Raw genomic sequence first — 24,217 nt, forward strand, 5'->3', positions numbered from 1 at the left:
TATTAGATTGATTCTTATGCTTGGTTTCTCATAAGGATAGTCTATTAAGTAATTTGATAATTTGATGTAAGCAATACCTTTTCTTTATGATGACTGAGAGTATGTCTACTAATCTCAAACACCTAGTTTTGAGGACTCCTCTAACCCTCGTCATGTCAACCACTTTTATAAAGCTCTCTATAGAGTAAAACAAGCAACTTAAGCTTGGTACAAGAAGTTTAATAATTATATTCAACAAATAGGTTTTCAAAGATATCCCTATAATCAATCATTGTTTTATTAATGTCAAGGCTTAAATATTCTTTTAATTTTAATTTATGTCAATGATATCTTTCTAATCAAGATCTCAAATTCATATGTCAACAAATTTATTTCTCATTTTTCTATGACATTTCGTATAAAAGATCTTATTGATGTTCATTTCTTTATAGGGCTTCAAATTCCTCGTGATGACTCGATAATTAACATCACCTAAACATGTTGTTTATTACCTCTTCTTCATAAATTTGGTCTACATAGTGCTAAACATGTATCATTATGTTGGATTTTGATACTTCGTTAATCGATATTGACAATGATCTCCTATCTGACCCTATATTTTTTTAGTGTCTTGTTAATTCTTTAAAATATCTAACCTTGATATGACCTAATATTTCTTTTATTGTTCATCATGTTTATTAATTCATATAAGTCCTTGTGACGCTCACTTTTGTTAAACATATTTTTTGATATCTCAAAGGCATTATTAACCCTAATTTTAATTTTTTTCGAGCTTCTCTCATTGCATTTCATGGTTTCTATGATGTAGGTTAAGCAAGTGGTAGGGATGACCAACATTCCTCCACTAGGTATGCTATTTATATAGATGATAACTCGTTATTTTGGGGATCAAAAAGCAATTCATTATGTCTTATTCCATAATTGAGGCAGAGTATCGCAAGTTAGCAATAACCACCATAGAACTTTTGTGATTTATGCACCTTCTGAAAAGCATTGGTTAACGCTTTCCTCTACTCTATGTTGGGATAATATCAATGCTATCAACATAGGCAAAAACCCCATTTATCATCATCGCACTAAAAATATTGAGATTGATGTTCATTTTGTTCGGAAATAAATAGCTCCTGCCATTTAAAATCATTAAGTTCTCTCAAGCTTATTCCTAATCATAACAAGTTCTTTATCGATCCAATCCTAACTTAAGCTTGAGAGGGGGGAGGGGTGAAGAGATATACTTTCTATAATGTTGTGATCATATTTTCATGATTCTTTCTTTCATAATCTTCTCTCCGTAATATTATGATCATATTTTTATTATCTTTTATATTAGTTTTTATGTATAATAGTAGACAACCATAATGTTGTAATGTCTATTCAAGATTAATGTAATATAAAATAATAAATAGATATACTTTCTCTTAAATGTATTTTAGGATGATGCCTTGTGTCTTTGGAATATAAAGTATGAAAACATTAAAATTACTATATAATTTTCCTTTTAAAGTGAAAAATATGTTTCTTGTTTAAGATTGCAAGTGTACAAACGTATCATAAGTGAACAAATCATTTTAAATCTATAACTTTATGTTTATATGAGATGACGAAGCAAACTTGATGAACTTTGGACAAAGATTCTTTGAATAGGAAAAAAAAATACTTAGTTATGGGTTCAAAGAAAAAACGTTAGGCATTTCAAGGGAAAATGGCTCAATTTGTTCGACCTTAATCATCATTAGAGAGGGATACTTTATATATATATATATATATATATATATATATAATTATACCAATTTAATCTCTGAGTAAATAATATTTATCTAATATATTATTTCATTTATTTTTTAAAGTTATATTATCAAAAAAATTACATAACTTTCATGTAATATATTTTGATTTCTAAAATTCTCCTTACTATAAATAAAATAAGTTCTTTATTTATTTTTATATTTTAAAAGATGTCTTTAAGTTTTAGTTAGATCTTCAGTCAATTCATCTACAATAATGTGCTCAGAAAATTAACAAAAAACTATGTAATTTAATTATATATGATCTATAAATTCATGTTTTAAAACTAGACTTTTCTCCTTTGAATATCTTAGAAAAGCAAAACATATACGCAATTGATTCTTTAATATATATATATATATATGTGTGTGTGTGTGTGTGTGTGTGTGAGCGCGCGCACGGCTAACATACATGATTAAAATAATAATTTAATCATAATAATATATACTTGTTCTATGTTTTAAGATATTGTAGGGTATAGGCCTGTAATAAAAAACTAACTAAATTTTGCGAGAATTGCTGAGGACTTATAAGCTACTTTTTTATAATAAACTATTCTTTCTCAATATCTCAACTTAAAATTAAAAATAGAACATATACAAATTATACATGTGGATTTAGTGGAAATAAATTTTAAAATATAGGGAAAAATAAATTATTTATTCTATCTAAAGTAAAGGACATTTTAGACGTTAAATATATATGTTCAAGTTAGATGACTCTTTTTTATTATTATTATTAATTTGGATAAAAAAAATAGATGGAATAAATAATTGAAAAAAAAATTCTTCGCTTAAAAACTAAATTAACACAATTAAAAACATAGGAATATATTAAAAATTAGTTCATTATACAAGTTATGAGTAGTATCTAGTCATTTTATGTTCAAATCGCATGAATTTTTTTATTAATTTGGATAAAAAATAGATGTAATAAATAATAACAAAAATTCTTCTGTTAAAATTAAGTTAAGACAATTAAAAATATAATAATATATTAAAAATTACTTCATTATACAAGTAGTATCGAGTCCTTTCCCTATTTATAGATTAAGAACACAAGGCATAAATTATACGTGGCCATAATGGCCATCCAAGTCACCAAGCATAAAATGTGAGATATAAGTGTGTTAGAGCTATGAGACTAGATTTGAAAATTAAATTAAATATTGTTACTTGGAACTATATAATATAAAAAAAATGGTTTTTTTTGAATTAGTAAAGGTAATGCATACTCACTAGAATTGTAAGGTGGTGTTCGGAAACGTAATTTTTTTATTTAAGATTAATTTTTTATATATTTTTAGATTGTTCTGATGAGATGATGTTAAAAATAATTTTTTAAAATAAAAAAATATTATTTTAATGTATTGAAGAGTAAAAAGCATTTTGAGCTGCAATTATTACTACATTATCAAACACCTCTTAAATCAACTATCATTCACATCCTTTTCCTTGAAAAGTTTCTGATCGAGACCTTTATGTGTGTGTAAAGAAAAGATAAAAAAAAGAAATATACAATGAATTATTATAGACAATACTAAAATGACGTGTTTTCATTGTAGCAATTTATAATGATTTTTTTATATATAATTTAGTTCTTAAAATTTTTCCTCTTAAATTCTATTCTTTTTACCATAGTCATGACCAATTTATCAATAATTGTTAAGGAGTAACAAGAATGAAAAAGAAGGGACCAAAGTGTAAAACAAGAAAAAGGGTGGCAATTTAAAAAATGGGGTAAAAATTATATTTTTTTTACTTTTACCTTTTCAATTATAACTTTTTGGTTTTTCAATATTTCTAAAATTCTATTATGGTATAAAACTTCAATCTTCTTACTTTTTGGTCAATTGTTTGAAAAATAAGATAAGAGAAAATTGTTGGATTTTGATGGCAGGGAAAGAAAGTCTTGGTTTATACTAATTTAGCCCATAAAAATGATTAGTTTTGGTGTTAATAGGTTCTATTTAATTAGGGGACTCTTTCCTACGTGTTTCTTTTACCGTTCTATCACTTAAGATAGTAAATCTGAACTTGATAATATTTTTTGTTTTAGTTTGATTTGAATTTTTTTGACTGGTTTTCATATTATTTGAGATCATAAATAGGTTTGTCAAGGTATGTAAAATATTTTATGAATGTATTAGGTGATAATTGAGTTCTTATGTAAAAAAATTCACAATTCTCAATTTTTTAGCCGTCAAAGTGGAAGAGTAAGCGACACATCTTTTGCCATAGCAGGTGACATGTCGCCTACAAAAAAAAGTAAGTCGTGCACCTAGGTTTTTTTCTAGGGTCTATTAATTTTTCCATGTTCTCTCTCTTTTTTTACCCTTATAATTTTATCCTTTTGTTTTGGGTTTTTATTTTTATTGTTTTAGTTTTTCTATTTTTTTATGAATTTTTTTAATAATAAAATATGATTTAATATTTTAGTTCATTTATGATTATGCTTTCAAAAAATTTCATCATCTTAAGAAATATTCTTTTTGTGCAATCCTACTTAATTGTTTTTCTCCTTAATTTTATTAAATCGCTTTTTTATGTATGTTTTGTGTGTTTTTTTAATTGTTGTTTAATTAAATAAAAAATTAATTCTAAGAATAATATTATTAAATACAATTACATATATCGTCTATGTATCAAGATCATATTTCTACTTCCATATCATATTTTTTGGTTAAATATCATTTGGTTTTTACTTCATTTTCATGTAAAATGATAGCTTTTTTTTTTTATTGTTATTAACATATGCATCCTTACATATTTTTTTTCTTTTGATTTTATTTAATTAATTTCATGTGTGTCTATTTTTATTATTATTTAATTAAATAAAACATTTATTCTAATAAACAAGTCATTAATACAAAGAGTTATGTAAGTGATCAATTTTAAAAGATTAAATATATTTATCTTTATTTATCTCTCAATTCTTTCAGTTTAGTCTTTTATTATCATTAATAATTTTTTTATTTATTGACACAAAAGATTCTCCAATTTATTTAATTAAATATTTGTATAAGTTTTTAATTTATGCTTATAATTTTTATGTCAAAAACAAATTGAAAAATCCTATATATTTATTTAAAAAAAAAACAATTATCTAATCTAAGATGAATCACGAATCACAAAAATAATCCATATACTATAACATTGTCACATGTTCATACTATTGTTTTAAAATCTAAAATGACAAGGGAGGTCAAATAAGAACTCTTTAGTTCAGGTTGAATTAAAAAAAAAAAAAACTTCTCTAATCCAATTAAAAAAAAGGATTGATAAAGAATTTAGACATCTCTATATAAAAATCTCGAGTTTAATTCCACAAGAATGAAAACGAAGCAAAATAAGATGCATGCGAAAACACTAGCAATAAAAGGACAACATACGCTAGATTTGATAGAATCAAAAAGCAATTATGTAATGAAAGAGAAAAGGTCGCAGGATTTCATGTTCGATTGTATTCTGACATTCAATTGCAGCTTTTGTGCCTAGAATTTTCAATAATATTATTCAATACAGCAATGATTCCTACTCTCTGCCAATTAGTTGTCTAGAGAAGGAGGTGTGGAACCCAGCTGTGGAGGCCAATACGGAGGAACTTTGTCTTGAGCCTAGGAACAACTTTCTTTGGCACCCGTACACATGCATCAAGCCTTTTGCGCACCTCCCCTATAATTCATTCTCGTGTTGTTCCTCGGCCCTTTTCTGGCTACAAATCCTGCAAGTGATCTAAGGCCTGGATGCGAGAATTGCTGCCTTAGCTTCCATTCTCCTGCAAGTTCCAACGCTATATCTTCATGTATTCTTTTCCCATTTTTGGTTAAGTCATGCATTTTAATCCTGAGATGTTTTGCTGATTAGTGGGTTCTTCCTTTGCCAATTGTAAGGTCCAAGAGCAAATCATGCAATTAGAGGAACGCAACAAAGACAAAGCCACTATGAAGAAGCAAGATGTAGGCCATTTCTCTTTAAAGTAGAGTGCTTTTACATTCGGAGTGCCATTCTTTCTGGCCACAAAAGAGCTCCATGACAACCCCATCAAAACAACGAAAAAAAAGGCGACACAAAATTCCAACTATTTATATCCTCCCCAAAAAGCAACTAAAAATTCAAAAGAAATCTAATAAAGCCAAGCACCATGCTACCATCTCAAATCTCACCCTCTGCCAAGCACCATGCTACCATGCTACCATCTCAAATCTCACCCTCTCCTTCAAACATCATCTACCATGTTACCATTAACATTCATTAACAACCCTTTACTCTCCTCTTCGTATTCTTCATGTTGTTTGCGACCAACACCATTGCATGCACTCATTTCCATGCTGGTCAACTCCTTGGCCTTCAGAGCCTCATGTTCCCAATCTGTACGGATCAACACAACATAAAGGATAGACAAAGCACAAGCCGCTTGGGCTGACAAGAGCCCTAGCCACAGTCCAGAAAACCCGACATCTAGCCCGAAGGCCAGCCCCACTGCCACTGGGGTGCCCACAAAGTAAAATGAACCCAAATTTATACCAGCCCCGACAGCGGGCCGTGCCGTGGCACGTAGGATGCCACAGCCAGTTGTTTGGGGGCAGTTGCCAAGCTCACAGAGGCCTATTATTGGCAAAACAGCTGCTACAAGACCTTTAACACGCACATCTTTAATGAACAAGCCAGCCCATCGCTGTCTAAGGAATACTGTCCATGTCACATTGAGAATACCAATCACGAAGGCACAACCCAGTGCAACCATGGCGGCCAACTTTGCTTTGTACGGCTTTCCGGCTCCAAGTTCATTCCCTACCTGCAGTATATCCCAACAGATACGTGTAGATATTTGTGAGCTTTAACCCAAGAAAAAGGAAGAGGGGGGAAATGATAATCCAGGGAAAGAGGCCACTTGGTTCACTTTTGCTGGTTATACCATGTCGTCACACGCCAATGGAATTTGAGATTTGATAGAAAGTAAGCAAAAGCAAAGCTTGTCATGTACTAATTTTGTGCAATCACACTAGGCGTATGATCCAAGATGGGTCCTCCAAAATGATGCAATCACCTAACAAATAAATAGAGCATGCTAAGAAGCTTTTATACTGTTTCATCAACATGTTTGATACCAATCTTTTCACAAGCTGTTCCTCATGCACAAAAGAAAATCCTCACCATATCAAAGTAAGAATCTCAACATCACACTATTTACGTAAACATTCTTTAGATCAAAGTAACCTAAGTTGTGTATGAAGTAGCAGTAACCTATGTTGGATAATGGGTTAAATGCTCAACACACCAAGCCAAGGCAGTTCCCGTTCTAAGGGCTCCCCCCTTCCTAGGTCAGAAATCTCTCAGCATGCAACAATCATTCTTTCAACCGCCGAACCACTTGGTTAAGAAATAAATGGGCCATATTTGACTTCCTGAGGAGTAACATCGCAGCTAAAAATAAACACAATTACGGGCTGAATAGAAAGAATCTATGTTATAGTGACCCATCAACATGTATGCACATAAATATATGTACATAAGTAACAATCCTAGATTATTTGTTATGAAAAGTGGGAAGTTAGTTTTTGGAATTACCCGAGCAGAGACACAGCCAGCAAGTGCCATGGGGACAGTGTACATCATGCTAGTGGTCTGGATTAGTATCCCAGTGGCGGCCACCGCCAGTGTGGGATTAGGCAAGTACCCTGCTAAGAGAGTCACTATCTCATACCACCACCACTCCAAGCAAATCCCTAAACAACTAGGGACTGCCAACTTCAAGAGTGGTCCCACCCCACCACACACACCTCCAATCTCGACCCTCCATTTCATCTCCCACTGTCCACTAACCCACCACACATACGCCACCATCAACGCCACCATGTTCATGTTAGTCACGGCTGATGCCAAAGCCACCCCAGGGACCCCCCACCCCATCACCACAACAAGAACATAGTTCAACGGCACGTGGAAAATAACGGCCAATAAGGAGCAATACATCATGGGTTTTGTCACCCCCTGTGACCTTAAGAAAACCCTCAAGGGCTGTAATAAAGTGTTGGTTAAAAGGTCTGGGAGAGAGTAAATACAGTAAGTTGCAGCCATTGCAGTAATATTTGGATCTTGGCCCATAAAATTCATGATTGATTCAAGATTAAGCCACAAGAGACTTATGGGTATGATTGCAATGCCTAGTATCAAGATCATGCGTTGAAGAGAGAGTGAAAGGAGGTCCCAATTCTTGCTGCCATAAGCTTGGCTACAGACTGGCTCTAGCCCAGAAGCTAAGCCCACAAGGACAGAGTAACCAGTGATGTTTGTAAACCCAATGGAAAGTGCACCACCAGCTAGTTCTAGACTGCCTAGCCTGCCCAAGAACATAACTGAGACCACTGCTCTAAAGAAGGCCATTAAGTGTGCAGCTGTTATTGGCAAAGCCATGCCCCATAACTCTTTTAGCTCCTCAACAACCTGTTAAACCCAAGAAAACATTTATATCAACATCAATATCAGACAAGAACATGTTCTAAAGTGAAAAGAGTTTTCCGGCGTTACCTGAGAAGCAGAGGGAAGTTTGTGAGAATAGAAATCCAGTTCTTTCTCTTCCATCTTTGTTGTTGTTTCTAAACTAGCATGTAAACTAGAAACAAATAAATAAAACGAAGTTGCTTATTTTGATCAAGACTATATCAAGAAAGTAAGCTCAAATGATATGAAATACGCACAGAACTTTCTTCAAAGGTTGAAAGGGAGTGATGATCCGAGCTTCTGTTTTTTGTGATTGATTAGAACAAGAAATGAAGGAGAAATCAAAGATTGTAGACAAACCCCACTTAACTCTGTCTCCTAATGGAGGAAGAAAATATAATGTATGAAAGCATGTAGTAGAAGAGGAACAGAGGCATTAAATAGGAGAGTAGCAACATAAAGATGGTTGACAGGCATAAGTATCTGTGTTTTCTGTGTGGGTGTGTTCAAGAGTCAAAGACTAGGGCAAGTACAAAAGTATGCTTTGGTTTGCTTTATAATATTGCAACAATATTTTCTTGGAGTCTTTGGTTTCCAAGCACATAGGGTAGTATTTATTACATAGAAGGACAAGAAAAGAGCAGTAGCTACTAATGGCGGCTAGAATCAGCAGAGAGAAAAGGAGAAGAAAATGAAAGGAAAGGTCAGTATCATAGAGAGACAGAGATAGGGGGGAGAGAGAGGCAGAGACGGTGTGTTTTTAAAGATTTTATTGCTGCATAAAAGGAAAGTCTTTGGGATTAAATGGAGAGAGGGAAAGTGGACACGGTCCGTTTTGGGCACCTTTCTTGGCCTAATTAAACTTTTTAATCTTTTTTTGTGTTAATTTCTTATATTCATAATGAAATTACTAATAGTAATTTAATAATACTTAAAAGTGTAATAATAGTTTTTTTAAAAACAATTTATATTGAAATGTATAAAAAAATATACTTTTGATATTAATACATCAAAATTATTTAAAAATATTAATTTTAAAAAAATATTTATACAAAAATACTTTTAAAATATAAAAATAAACAGACAATAAAAATCTAATTCTAAGATATTATTCATCGTTAATAGTTTCTTGATTTTCTAAATTCAAACATTGAGACTAGTATTAATAAATGTTTATTAATTCTTTTTTTTTTTTTGAATTCATTGTGCTAAGGTGAGGGTGCCCTCTTACAAGAATATCTTGAATAAAAAAAGAGAGTAAATTCTATCAATATTTTGTTCAATATAATATTTATCTGATTTTTCTAATATTTGTTAAGATGTGCCCTACAGGCGTTAATTGATGTAATTGACCTGTTCTCATTATTATATAAGTGAAACTTTCCAAGTGTATTAAGTTTTTAGAAAAATCGTGGGTTTAAATAACGATGCGACTTAATTAAAGTGTATTCCATTAACGTGTTGTTGCGTTTAATACATTAGTCAACTATTTTTTTATAATATTTATATTTTATAAAAATATTAAATAAACCTTAAAAGTCATTTTAGTAAATTTTGCTTGGAGGAGCATTTTAATCATTTTATTATTTTGAAAAAAGTGAAAAAAATTAAAAAGCTCTAGGAAGCTAATTTTTTTAAATTGTTTTTAATGGTAATTAAATCATTTTATCATACTTAAAAAATTAAAAAAATAATTTAATAATATCAAATAAACCTTAGAATAATATAAATCATATCTTGAAATCTCTCTTGTGAATGTTAAAAAATAATATAAATCATATCTTGAGATCTCATCTAATAGCTTAAACTAGTGGGTTGAGATAACTTTTTAATATGATATTAGAACTTTAATGATGAAGCGGTTACGAGTTCGAATTTTATTATTTTTATTTATTTAATAAAAATTAATGAATTTGTATAAGTTTCAAGTTCAAAGGTTTTTTATTTGAAAAAAATATATTAAAGAATAATATAAATTATATTTTAAAATTTTTAGTTTAAATAAATTATTAGGTTGAGATGATAATTTTTTAATAGTGAAAACATCATTTTATCCTTTATAATTTAAATAAATTATTAGGTTGAGATGATGATTTCTTAATAGTGAAAACATCATTTTATCCTTTACTTTCACTTCATTCACTTCATTAGTTGTTAATGTGGAGGGAAAATAATTTAACAATACAAATTTACAGTGGAACATGAGTATATATATAATGATTTTTTTTTCTGTGATTTATATTAAGGAAAATAAACATTGCCTTTTGTCTTGATGGGAGTAGGGAGAAAAGTTATTATCTTTTCCTTTTTTACGGAAACAGTAAAGAAAATTTTTATTAATCAAACATAGATTTTTATAATATTTTTTAACTAAATCCAACAAAATCGAAAGGTATTAAATGTTTGAAAATTTCATAGTTTAGTAAACTTGGTATTGTGAGTAGAAAATCATATAGTGTGTATATATATATATATACTGTTAAATTCATTAACAATTTTGTTAATCCTGTTATTTGTCTTTCTTAAAATGATTAATATACCCAATTTAATACGCCTTTTTCATTGACGAAGACATAAAGATGTTACAATAATAATGATTTTTCATTTTAAAAAGAATGCAGTGAGAAAAACTATTTATAGTGCATTTAGTACCATCTAAATATTAAAAATAATATTTAATTTTAAAAAAAATCTAAAAGAGATAGCTCTTTTACTATTACACTCATCATAGCTTATCTCACTGTTTTATTGTGAATTGTTACGATGCATCCACTACATTATCTTATTATGTTGTGAATTATTACACTGCATTCACAATACTTTTTAAAAATTGTTAATGAGATATAAAAAAAAAAGGTTATTTTTGTCCTTGAGGTTCTTATATTTCATTGTATTGCTTGTAATTCTCAATTTTTATATTTTAATTTTAAAACTTTATTTTTCATCATATTTTAATCCTTATACATTGATGAAAGAGAAAGTTTTAAAATAAAGGAGAGGAGAGAGAAATTTTTTGATCAATCATTTTTTTATAATAAAATAATCAATTTAAGTGTTAATAAGATTTTTTTTTTAAAAAAAAGAAGAATTCAATGGAAGTGATTTGAACTTTTCATTATGATGAGAAAAACATATTGAAACCCCAAACTTTGTTTAAATTAAGTTTGATTTTGAGTTTGGGGTTTGAGTAGAGATTTTTGTTTAGAAGTTAAGAAGCTTTAAAAAAAAAGATTAAAATTTAAATTTAAATTATTAAACATTGATTTTTTTATTTGTTAGAGGTGATTAAAATTTGTTGTAGTATATGACATTTTATTTACTTATTTTTTTAAAAAAAAAAGTTCAAGTCAACAACGCGTTGTATGTCTAAATTAAAATAAATGTGTGGTATCGTCAATGGATTTAACTTGAAGATATGAATTCAATGATGTTGTTTGAATCTTTAATAATGAAGTGAAAAACATATTAAAAGCCACAAAGTTTGTTTATATTCCAAATGATTTTGAGTTTGAAGGCATTTAAAAAGTGTTTTGTAATTAAGAATAAGGTTATTGAGGTTTTTAAAGTGATTTTTTGAGGTGGATTTAAATGAGAAATTGGTTAAAATTTAAGGTTTAAATTATCAAATACTAATTTTTCAATAAATTAGAGGTGGTTATATTGTAGTGGATAATACGTCATATATTTATTTTTGAAAAAAAAAACAAGTTGACAATGTGTTGCATGCTTGAGTTAAAAAAGAAGAAGAAATGTGTAGGCCTGGACTCCAAGCAGGTGCGAAAGTGCGCTTGGGTTTTTTTTTTCTTTTTAAGACCAAACACGAGTAGGTTTTTATCTTTTTAAGACCGAACATGTTGGCTTTCTTGTCCAGGCAAGCCAACACTCATGAACTTGGTTTTGTTAGTTTTTTTTTAAAAAATAATTTTTAATTTTTTAAAATAAAATTCCTTTTCAAATAAAAAAATTACAACGATATTTTAAAAATCATATGATAATACCATCCTTTTTAAATAAGATTAAAGTGTGTGTATAGGAATAATAAACAAAGAAGTAAGTTTTAGTTAGAGAAATTATAAAAATTATCAATCAACATCATAACATCAATTAGATGTGCCAATTATGTATATTACAAAATTAAAAGCTAAAAAGGTTAAATAAATATTTAATGAGTTAATTTAAGATATTTAAGTCTTATTTTCTATAAGACTTCTAGGTTCTATTTGTTTTCCTACATACATGCAGATTGAATTTATTTTTTTAATGTGCATATTTATGTTAATAATCATAACTTTTGATTTGAATCTAGAATCAAACTAAAATTTTTCTAGATGATTCTAAAAGCCTTGTTTTTTTATAGAATTGACATTTCATAATGATCAAATACTAGAAAGGTTTTCTGATAAAGACTATAAAATCAATATCATAAAAGAATTATATTAGTTTCCTAGTTGATTTAGGATTTATTTTATTTTATTTAAAATTATTTTTATTATTTTTTCATTTTTTTAAGATATTTTACATAGTATAAATAAAGTTATTTAATTTATATTTAGATTTTAATTAATAAAAGATTCGATTATTATTAATTTTGCCATATCTTTTGTTTTTAAGTGAGAATTGCTTATATCTATTAGTTTTTATTAGACTATCTTAAACTTATCTAAAATCAACTATTTCCAAGGTGTTTTCTCTTCTACTTCTAGTTTGTGATTTCTTAAAATCATTGGGTTATATTTTTCATTTTAATAATTTTGGTGTCTTTCATAATTGGATTGTGGGTTCTCATCTTCCATGTTTACATCAAGAAACTTTGAAAAGATTGATAGGAAAAAAAAAAGTTTGCCAGGTGCAATTGTGACTTGACAATTTCTTCAAAAGGTTTTTTTTTTTTTTTTATATATATATATATATATATATATATCAAAGTCATTGTTTCCTACTTTTTTATGAAAATAATTCTAAATAGCACAAGCAATTAAATTAGTAGAAAACTAAGAGACATAATTTAAGATTTAGCAATTTCCTTTTTCCACAAATGGTACCAAAATAAGAAAAAAAAGGGTAAACTTTATTTTTGTCCAATAAACAAATCAACACCCCGCTTCTAATCTCGTAGTTTAAAATTTCCAATTTCCCCTTCTCGCTTTTTAAAAGTTACAAATTATGCCTAGCCCTGTTAAATAGACTACATTTTAATTATTTTTTGAGTTTTTTTTTAGGTTTTTATGTGCTTTTATGATATATTATAATATTGATGAGGATTGAAAGGGAATATTATAAAAAATAAAAAATAATAAATATTTTAACAAAAGTGGGTTTTTTGCTAGTTATTTAGTAATAAATGTGAAATTACAATTTGAAAAAAATATAGGAAACATTGAAAAATTATAAATTATAGGGATAGAAGTGAAACATTGATGAGTCTATTTTGATAGAAATATAGTTTATCCTAAGGAAAATATATTTAATGAGAAAATAAATTCTACCCATCTCTTTTTCTCTGTCTCGTTTGCTTCTATAATTAATTGTTTATGATTAAATTACTATAATCTCGTTTGTGTATTGTCGTAGTTATTATAATTATGTTTGTTTATATTAATTTCTAATAGGGATAACAATAGATCTCATGTCGATTAAAAAGACTTATCCCAAATATATATAATTTTTATAGCGTTTTTTTTCAACTTTGCATCAATTTTTTTTATTGATTGAAATTAAGATTAAAATTTCTATCCTAAAATTAAAATAAAAGGTAATAATTAAAAAAAATACAGCATACTTATTTCTTGATGCATTTCGAATTTAAATTCTTGATTAGTGTGAGCTTTATTTTAAAAAACTATTATATCACGTGATTTCGTAATTTTATTTGGAGAAATAATTTAATTGAAAAGTAATAAAGCTTAAAATAATACCTAATACATAATACATAATGCAAGTCCTATTATATCTTAAATTCTTGAACAGCGAGTTGATATAGTTTAATACATTATTTTTTTAATTGTTTTTTAACTTTTACATCTTATCGTAAAATATTCAGTATGAATCTTAAATCTAGGATTATATTATACGCTTTCAATTGATTTAAATAAAAATCTAAAATAAGCCTATGCTAAGAAATTATAATTCAAAGTTTTTAGTTAAATGTTTTTCTTATATTTTCTCTTTTTTAAACTTGGTATCAATGCTTATATTTTTCTACTCTTTTTCTGCATATGTAAAAGAGATCCACTTTATGTGTTAATTTTAGTATTTTTAACTAAATTTTAAACATATTAACATGCAAGCAATCTAATATATAGTATTTTTAACTTAATTTTAAACATATTAACATGCAAGCAATCTATATTCCTTAACCATAGAAAAAATTGTATATATATTTTACTATTATATATTAATATTAATTGATTGATAATGCCCCCCCCCTCCCCCCCAAATCTAATTCTTTGTTAAATGACGTGTTTGATATTATATTTTACATTGAATTAGATAAAATTTGATGTTTTTTATTTAAAATTATTTTTTATATTTATAAATTATTTTGATGTACTAATATTAAAAATAATATTTTTAATAATAAAAAATATTATTTCAATATATTTATAAATTTATTTATTTTTAAAATAACAACTTTTTTAACATCACCAAAAACTCATATATCGATGCTTGATGGTCACAATTACGAACATATCCTATATTCCTTGATGTGTGTATGGCAACCTATCTCTAGGCTAACTTTTTTTTTTTTTTTTCGTGAAAAAGAAGAAAGTAAGCGAGATAAAAAGGCTGGACATTAGAGTTACTGTTTTACTTTCAATTACACGTTAACCCCACCATTGTGACATTACCTGTGAATTCCATTATGATGAGATGAGATTCACCGAAAACCTTTCAAGATGGCTGGTGAAGGTGTTGAGATGATGAGATTGTTGGACTTGAGTTCTATTAAGACTTGTTTTTGTAATCTATTTTTGACCTTTAATTTTTTATTTGTTTTTAAAAATGATATTTTCTGTCCAATTTAATTTTTTATGATAATAAAAAAATTAAAGAGTGAAATAAAAAGAAAAAAGATTAGGGGACTAAGAAGAGTAAAGACTAAATAATAATAGAAAAAGCATATGAGAAAGATAAAAGGAAAAATAAATAAGAGGATCAAACAAAATTACAAAATTATTGAAAAAGAACCTACACATTAAGAAGAGAAATTTTAATTAATTAGAAATTCATGGTCAAGAAAGAAACAATATAATTCCCCATCATTATTTTTTTTTTAATTTAGTTTTTCTTGTTTGATAGGAGATCATAAATAGTATAAATATGAGATATTCAGAAAAAAAAGAATATAAACTAAGATTGAAAAAAGTTACTCTTGCAAATAAAAACCCTAAAATAACAATAAAAAGAGACGAGGGAAAGAAAACAAAAAACTAAAAATTGTCAACCACCTATCTCCCATCTTCAAGCGGAGGTGACTTGCATTGCCACCACTAGATGGGAGAGGAACAAGTTGGTCATAAGGTGGAGTGTTCCTCACGCCTCCATTCCATGGAGGCATATGGAAATAAGCTTAAAAAAAAAAAACCTTTTATCTAGCATGTGTAGTCCACGTTACAGTATTGTTTTTATAGCCACCTTTTCTCTTCATTCTAGCCCCTTCGATCAAATTCTAGTTGACTCCTGCAAATCATGAAGGTCAATTTTGAATTCCAATATATGATTTGCTTGTTTTTAAAATTATTTATGGCATATTTGTTATGTTTTAATTCATGAATGTGTAGTTGAATATTGTTGTTATTTATTTTGTTTTGAGCAATTTGCAAAGTATGAATTACCTTTTTAGATTATATTTGTTTGCATTAATTGATTTCTATTGAAGTATTTGTAATATATGAATGAATCTTTTGACCTAAGGACATTTTTAAGGTGATATGGTATAGGACTTGTGTTTATTAATATATTCATCGCTTTTTATTTGAGAACTCAAATCAAGATTAGGCTATTTGTTATTGGCTTCTATTTTGGATTTTGACTCCTAAATAAGAGAAATGATGTGTACACATTCATTTTCTTTTGCATGTTATTTTGATACTTTTATGTGTGTGTTTTCAAATTGGAACCCTTTTATTGGTTGAGAAGAGATGATAAGAGGTTGAAAAAGGAAATAATATGAGCTGAGAAATTGAAACCCTTTTATTATCTTATAGGTCATAGATGTTTATATAGTTATGAGCCACATCAACTTGCATGGAGATAAGGGTAGAGAGGAAACAAAATTAATGCTATGGCATATATCTCAGAGGTCATCATTTGGTATAATAACTCATAATGGTTAGTAGTTCATCATTGAATGAAAAAATAACATTACATTGATCATCCATTAGGTATGTAAGTGTAGTTCGGATTCTACCTGAGAATGGTGCATCCAAGTGTAGTAGCTAAATTCAAAGGTATAAGTTTATCTTAAGATATAAGCTCTATATAGGGGTATAAATTCTATGTAAAAGGATGCTTGGCTAGTCCACTAAAAAAAGATGCATGACTAGTTCACTAAGGTGAATTTAAGAGAATGCGTGGCCAGTCTCCTAGAATGAGGCATAAGGTTTGTCCGGGGGACATATAGCTAATTCATTGAGAAGGAATTAAGGTTTATCTTAGTGAATCGTGGCTAGTCCACTGAAGAGGCATAAAAGATGAGTGCAAGGGGACATATTGTCAATCGACTAAGAAATAATACAACATGAGTTTGGGGGATGCAATAACATAGAATTTATTTTTGTCTTAATAATAAAAATTAACAAAGATTTTTTTATTTATTTTAATAATCAAGGTATTTTTAAGTTTGTTTTCATGAAATGAAAATAGATCCCTTTTTTCATAAGTAGGGGACATATAGCTAATTTATCGAGAAGGAATTAAGGTTTATTTGAGTGAATCGTGGTTAGTCTACTGAAGAGACATAAAAGATGAGTGCAAGGGGACATATTGTCAATCGACTAAGAAATAATACAACATGAGTTTGGGGGATGCAATAACATAGAATTTATTTTTGTCTTAATAATAAAAATTAACAAAGATTTTTTTATTTATTTTAATAATCAAGGTATTTTTAAGTTTGTTTTCATGAAATGAAAATAGATCCCTTTTTTCATAAGTCTTCTGAATGGACCAATCATAACCAATTTGATGCATTTCAATTTTCTTTTTTAGAAATTATAGTAAGATTAAGAAGAAATTAAATGAGAGCAGGGAATTTCTTAGTATGATCCGTCTCTGTCCTTCTCTCTAGGTGTTGATGATGATGAACCACGCATTCTCCCTTTATACCATGGGGAAGGAACCTCCCAATCGAAAAGGAAAGATCATAGACATGGAGGATGTTGTGGCAATCCGATATGCGTGCGTGCGTGTGTCTATATATATATATATATATGCTTATGCATAATCCGATATGCATATATTTGTTTATATATATATATATATGCATAAAGGTGACAGAATATAGAATGGGGTACAACATGCAATTAAGCAATAACTTTTATGAAAAGGTTTGATATATGAGCAAAAATTAGATTCCTTAAAGACATGCCACTCAATGATTTAAAGCTTTCAATATTTACTTTTAATCAGGAATCTGGCTACAACAAATTTTGGGTGGAGTGACAGGTGCCAAACTGATAACGAATTAGAAATTTTTTGTTTTTGTATTTTAAAAGTATTTTTTCTTTTTTTTAAATTACATATTTTTTATTTTTAAATATTTTAATGTGTTAATGTTAAAAATAAAAAATATGTAATTTAAAAAAAAGAAAAAATACTTTAAAAAATAAATATAGTAAATATAGTCACACGGGATTTTCAGCTTTATTGATGTGTAAACAAATTAAAATCATATTTAATTAAAAAAGCTTATTATCATGGTGAATGACTCTAATTTGCACCAAATTATTTCTGTAGGAGGATTCTTGAACTGTTTTTTTGTCTGTAGTTTTGTCTTTTGTTTTATAAAATAAAAAACAATTGCAAGATTGTTTTTCAAGTTCTCTTGAGCTCGTCTAACTAGTTTGGATTCACATCATTTATTGGCATGTTATGTTGAAAGACATTTATAGATATATGCTCCTGTTATAGCTTGGCAAAAAAAAAAAAAGAATTTTTATTCGACGAGAAATTAATTATATCTTGTATGCGTAAGTGAGATTAAGTTTTTTTATTTTAATTTTTAGAACACACCTTTCATATATTCAAATGTGGATTTTAGAATTTAAATCTAAGAAATAAAAAATATATATTTTTAAGCAATAAATCAATCCTTTTAAGTTAAAATAAAGATTTTATATCATTTAGTAGCCACACGATATTAATGAAAGCTAAGATGGAGACCCATATTCAAGAAAAACAAATGAATGACATCGATGGATTCTCTGATCTGGATTTATCAAAAGAAAAGTTTGAACCTTCTAAAGAAAGACAAGGATAAGCATAATGTGTTACTATACCCACGTAATAACCATCTTCATTTTAGGAGTACGGAATATATATTTATATATTCCATCGAAAATGGAAGGAGTACGGTATATCTTGGAATGAATTATTTTTTTTGAAAAGGGAAAAAATATAAAATAAAAATCATCAATCTCACTGTATATGATCTTTTATTTTAATTATATTATATTGTAATATATTTTTTTTAAAATAAATAAAAATATATGAATGATAATAAAGTAAATCCATGTTGAATTGATCAATACGTCATCCATGATATGAGATCAAAATAACTCTGTAAAACAAGAAATAAAATCATAAAATTTAAGGTCTAATAACCTAACCTCAAATGATAAAAAAAAAAAATTATTCTCATAAAAATATATCAAATACAAAAATTCAATTTAACTTAAGCAACTCTATTAAACTACCAAGCATGATATGAAACTACTATTAAAAAACTAAATTAATAAAAAGATCTAGTACAAAAGATCAAAGTTAAATCAATAAAAAAACAAAAAAACCAACACATGTTAACTTGACTAACCCTCACTTAAAATAACCCAACATAAAGAAAAATGGAAAAAATTATTAAGCTCAAGATCAATAATTTAATGCCAAATAATAAAATTAAAAAAATTAATTTTTTTAAAAATCTTATTTAACCTAGTTAGGTTAATTTAACTAACCCACGACCCGAGATATAAGGTAGGGATAATTCCATAAAAAAAATAGAACAAATCACAAAGATTAATATACAATAATTTAATATAAAATGATAAAATTAAGTCTATGACAAAAAAAAGAGAGAGAAGTAAATTGACTAAGTCATCCCCAATCCATTTACAAGTGATCATTGCATCACTTAAAAAAGATAATTTTATTCGATAAGTTAGTCAATTGTTTTATGTAGAGAAAGACAAACAAGACAATTCATTGTGATAATCCACGATGAATTGTCTAATATGACACGGTAAAACACTAATTAGTTTTAATGTATTATTTTTTATTTTTCAATATATATTTGGGTTTTGGGAGAATTAAAAAAAAATCATTATTCTACTTCGGAATATGTATATCCCTTTTAACTTTTTGAGATTTCATCATCAACTTTTTGTTGTATTTTTAGAATTCCAGAATTATATTATTGGTATACCAAATCTTTGCCAATGAAAAATATCAAATACCACAATGATGGGGAAAATAATGAAGCGAAGCTCTTCTTAACTTCCACATACAAAAAATAAATGAATAGAGAGAGATCGAAGCAAGAAAATCTTCTTAAGCTGCATGAAATAAATATTTTTCTGATAGACAAGACATGGAAAACTTAGTCTATAATTTCATGTTTGAGTTGTGAATAAGTACACGAAGCTTGTGCTTCATCTCAATTAATGAAGCGGTTCCAAGAAAGTGACTTAAAATTTATGAAATATACATGAAGAAATAGGTAAAAGAATGTTAAATATGTGAGATTAAAAATAGGTTATTGAATAACAAATTCAAAGATTTATTTTTTGAAGGTCAGTTTGTTTGTTTTTGTGTTTTAAAAATATTTAAAAAAATTTAAATTTTTTTTATTTTTTTATTTATCTTAAATTAATATATTTTTAATATTTTTAAATTATTTTAATATGTTGATATTAAAAATAATTTTTAAAAAAAATTATTAACATGTATTATGATATATGTATTATGATATAAAAATTTACTTGAAAAATAACAATAATTATACTACAAAACAAGCTATTAATGTATTAGAAAAAATATATACATAGATAGAACCAGTTTGTCTTTTCTTTATTAAAACTGAATTTATTAATCCCTTTTTATTTCTCGAAAGATTTCGAGTTCCAAATCTTTTACTTTTACCCAAAAAACATATTTTATTATTACCATTATTTTTATTATTATTCTAATAGCTATATCCAACATCATTCCAAAAAGCTTGTAATCATAATATACCCTAAGATAGCTAGGAAAGAGGCTAGCTAGCTAGCAGCTATATCTATAATTTCTTCTTTTTTTTGCCCCTTTAAATCTTTTTAGAAAGTAAAGGCTAGTTCTGTGAGGAATGGAACTTGTGCTAAACAATGCCAAATGGGCATCTTATTATGAAAGATAAAGCAGATTACGAAATATTATTGCATGAAAAGAACCAAAGAGACAAACTTTATCCCAAGTTTCCAAAAAAATAAATCATAATCTGATAAATAAATTAAGTGCTGTATTATTATACACATAATAATCCCATAAAGGCTAGAATAATTTGCAATGCCCTCAATATTGAAGTAATTAGATGCTTATAGAGAGAGGACCTAGCTATGTCTGCATGTGTTTTCCATTGCCTATACATTCATATCCTTTGCATAAATATTCTTATTTTCAGGATAATATTCTAGTCCCCATTCCGAAAACTCCGTCGCTATGATTTTTAAAAATTTATAAATTATAGATTTTAAAAATAACACACACGAAAAGAAATATCGAATTGCTTCTTAAAATATGATCAAACCTCAGCCACGATGGTTTGTAATATTCCAGAAACACAGTGAATGGTTCTTTCCAGCCAAGAAGGGTACACTCTCGTTGGAAAAGATACCTTATGTTCTTGTTTCCTTGTACAGTCCGTACACATGGTTTGTGGTGGGTTTAGCATAGGTTGCTGAGCAAACTATTCCATTTTGTCACAACCCTAGGGGGTGATGGGATCCGACGTCATTTTACAGGAAAATCTTACTATTATGCGAGGCCATGGTGCTTCTTAGCAGATCGTTTGTCTCTCGCTCCTGACGTAGCTGGTTGCCAATTTGATATTCTCGTAGTATAGAAGCATCCATTACATATGTAATAATTGTTAAATTTAGTGGTGAGATTCGATATTCTACTAGCTCGGAATTGATCTGGGTTGAATTTTGATTTTGAACTGAATTAAAAATTAATTCGATCAAATCTAGATTAATTATGTCAAGCTCGAAAGAGATCTAACTGGTTAGCCGGCCCCGATGATTTTTTTCTTCAATTATTGTCTAAACCAAAATCATTTCACTATAAAAAGATCAAAACTACGTAGGTTTTGGGCATTATGGATTGTAACTATGATACATGTATTACAGAAAATCAACCTCCCTTGAAACAGAAGTATGAAAAACCAATTACAGAGTATTGAAATGGAACTTTAACTTTTCGCCGGAATTTCATGAGACCTGTAGTCTAACTCAGGTGGAGGTGACTGTCACTGCCACCACCAATAGAAAGAGAAAGAAGTCTTCTACGCTGCGGTCTGTTCACGCACCTCCTGCTCCAATGGCACATCGGATTGAGAATCTATTTATTTTTATATTTTAAAAAATATTAGCCTCTCTAATCAAGTTCCAACCCCTTTCATAAAGATCAATTTTAGCCTCCATATGTGAATTATTTGTTTTTGAATGATTTTTGTGAATTGCTTTGTTGAATTGCGAATGGTAAATATATATTGATGTGTATGTGGTTTTGAATAAATTTTTAGTGTATTCATGATTTTTTTTTATTTATCATGTTCAATTATGATTGTTTATATCAATTGAATTGGATGAAATATTTGTATTTATTTATAATGGACATGCATAGGGTAATAATTAATTTTTGATGAGTTAAATAAATTTGAAAAATAAAGTAAATAACTCAAAATTAACCTGGGTTTTAGCAATTATTATTTCCAATGTTGTCTCTATAATTAAAAAAAAACTGGGAATTAATTAAGATTTGTTTTGAAGCTAAAATCCAAAATCACTATTAGCATATGAATTTAGTTTAGGCAAAATATTAGCATGTATTTATAATATAATACATATTCTTACTATTAAAATGAAATAACAATATAATTTACTTTAAATGAAATGTTTTATAGTGATTTTTTTTAGTATAATCAATTCTTACTTAAAAATCTTTGAAAGTTAATTAATGCTACTAATATCTATAAAACTAAATAATATTTTATTTATTTATTCAATAACTTGTTCGTCCTTCGAGTTTATATATATATATATATATATATATATATATATATATAAATATATATATAAACATCAATATATTTTATTAAATGTACATATAAATTTCAAGTTAATGGTTAAAATTTTTCTCATTACTTTAAACTTACTTCAAAATAATTTTAATAATTTCTAAATATTTTTTTTACCTTAAAAAAATTAGCTCGAGTAGTAGTTTAACAAGTCACAATTATGTAGTGATAGTAATAAATATTGTACAATATTTGTTTGACAGCCAAACTCATTTTCAAAATGTTTATTAATAGAATTGTATACCTGTATCTTTTTTCTTAGGAACCACGTAATACATCCTATTTACGCAGAGATCTAAAACCTCCCTTTCCAATATTTGGTGTCATTTTTTCTTTATATATATATATATAGCTACAGTGACATCACATTACAATCGAAATCCTCAAGAAATAATGGTAAGAATTATGATCCCGAGAATCATGTAGATGGTGGCCAAGTAATAAGAATTTGAGATCAAGAGGTTTGCTTCCTCTGTAGTCTCAGGTTCGAGGTCTTGGTTGCTTATATGATGGCCACTGGAAGTTTACATGGTTGTTAACTTCAGGGCCCGTGAGATTAGTCGGAAATCCTCAAGAAATAATGGTAAGAATTATGATCCTGAGGACATAAAGTTGGAATTATTTTTATTTAATTGTAATGTACTAAAAGATTTTTTAATGCTGGTGGCTCTAAAGCTGAAAGCTAGTAATTAAGCACCTAGCGAAATCGCCCAAATAATTCTCACCACATGCAAGCGACAAGGCATGCATCGCTATAGTCCAAATACCCATGTTAATCTAAAAAAAGAATTATGATCATGAGGACATAAAGTTGGAATTATTTTTATTTAATTGTAATGTACTAAAAGATTTTTTAATGCTGGTGGCTCTAAAGCTGAAAGCTAGTAATTAAGCACCTAGCGAAATCGCCCAAATAATTCTCACCACATGCAAGCGACAAGGCATGCATCGCTATCATGGAAATGAGCAAAACGAAACAGCTTTTTTTCCAGCTAATGATCAAAGCGTTTAGTTCAGTGGCACAGCCATTCACTCCTTTTCGGAGCACTTGGCCGCTACTCTTTTATGCGTTTAATATCTTCAATAAGAGCTGAAGCCAATGGCATGGATCCAAATGAAGTACAGAAGTACAATATTATTTGATGCCTTTCATTCTCAATGGCATGCCCTTACAGTGGTGGTGATGTGATACAAAAAACTTAATTATTACAGTCATGCTAATTTGTACAAAACAGAGATTTTGAACTAGAGATGTACGTCCAATGAGCAATGGCGTAGCCCATGAGCCCTTCACAGCTGATGATCTCAAGCTCATGCATGAGTCATGACAGCCTTAGAACCAAGTACATAGATCCACATCAAGCTCGAAGTGTTTTAATTAGTGTAGGAGGCAATAATGCTTTTCCTCCTCATCGGAATCATTTCGATGGCCAACACT

The 24,217-nt window shown here is 28.2% G+C and overlaps 1 protein-coding gene and 1 long non-coding RNA gene across 6 annotated transcripts; one reads left to right on the forward strand and one right to left on the reverse strand.

Annotated features, from left to right (window-relative positions):
- Positions 1-262: 262 nt before the first annotated feature.
- On the forward strand, positions 263-23,324 carry LOC105135138 (uncharacterized). Its single transcript, XR_844131.1, has 3 exons — positions 263-273; positions 5,201-5,207; positions 23,196-23,324. It is a non-coding gene; the product is annotated as an uncharacterized LOC105135138 (long non-coding RNA).
- LOC105135136 (MATE efflux family protein) lies at positions 5,818-8,992 on the reverse strand. 5 transcript variants are annotated; one of them, XM_011039870.1, is made up of 4 exons: positions 8,486-8,992; positions 8,316-8,383; positions 7,356-8,231; positions 5,818-6,582 (listed from the first exon to the last, which is right to left on the reverse strand). In XM_011039870.1, exons 2-4 carry the CDS (start codon positions 8,367-8,369, stop codon positions 6,004-6,006), a joined length of 1,509 nt encoding a protein of 502 aa, XP_011038172.1. In that variant the 5' UTR covers positions 8,370-8,383; positions 8,486-8,992; the 3' UTR covers positions 5,818-6,003. The 5 variants fall into 5 exon arrangements, with proteins under 5 accessions (XP_011038172.1, XP_011038171.1, XP_011038169.1 ...); XM_011039869.1 differs by having other exon boundaries at positions 8,316-8,400; XM_011039867.1 differs by having other exon boundaries at positions 5,818-5,945; positions 5,991-6,582; positions 8,316-8,992.
- Positions 23,325-24,217: the final 893 nt, after the last annotated feature.

The sequence above is a fragment of the Populus euphratica genome, unplaced genomic scaffold, assembly GCF_000495115.2.
Source record: "Populus euphratica unplaced genomic scaffold, PopEup_1.0 scaffold55.1, whole genome shotgun sequence".
In the NCBI taxonomy this organism is placed as follows: Eukaryota; Viridiplantae; Streptophyta; class Magnoliopsida; order Malpighiales; family Salicaceae; genus Populus; species Populus euphratica.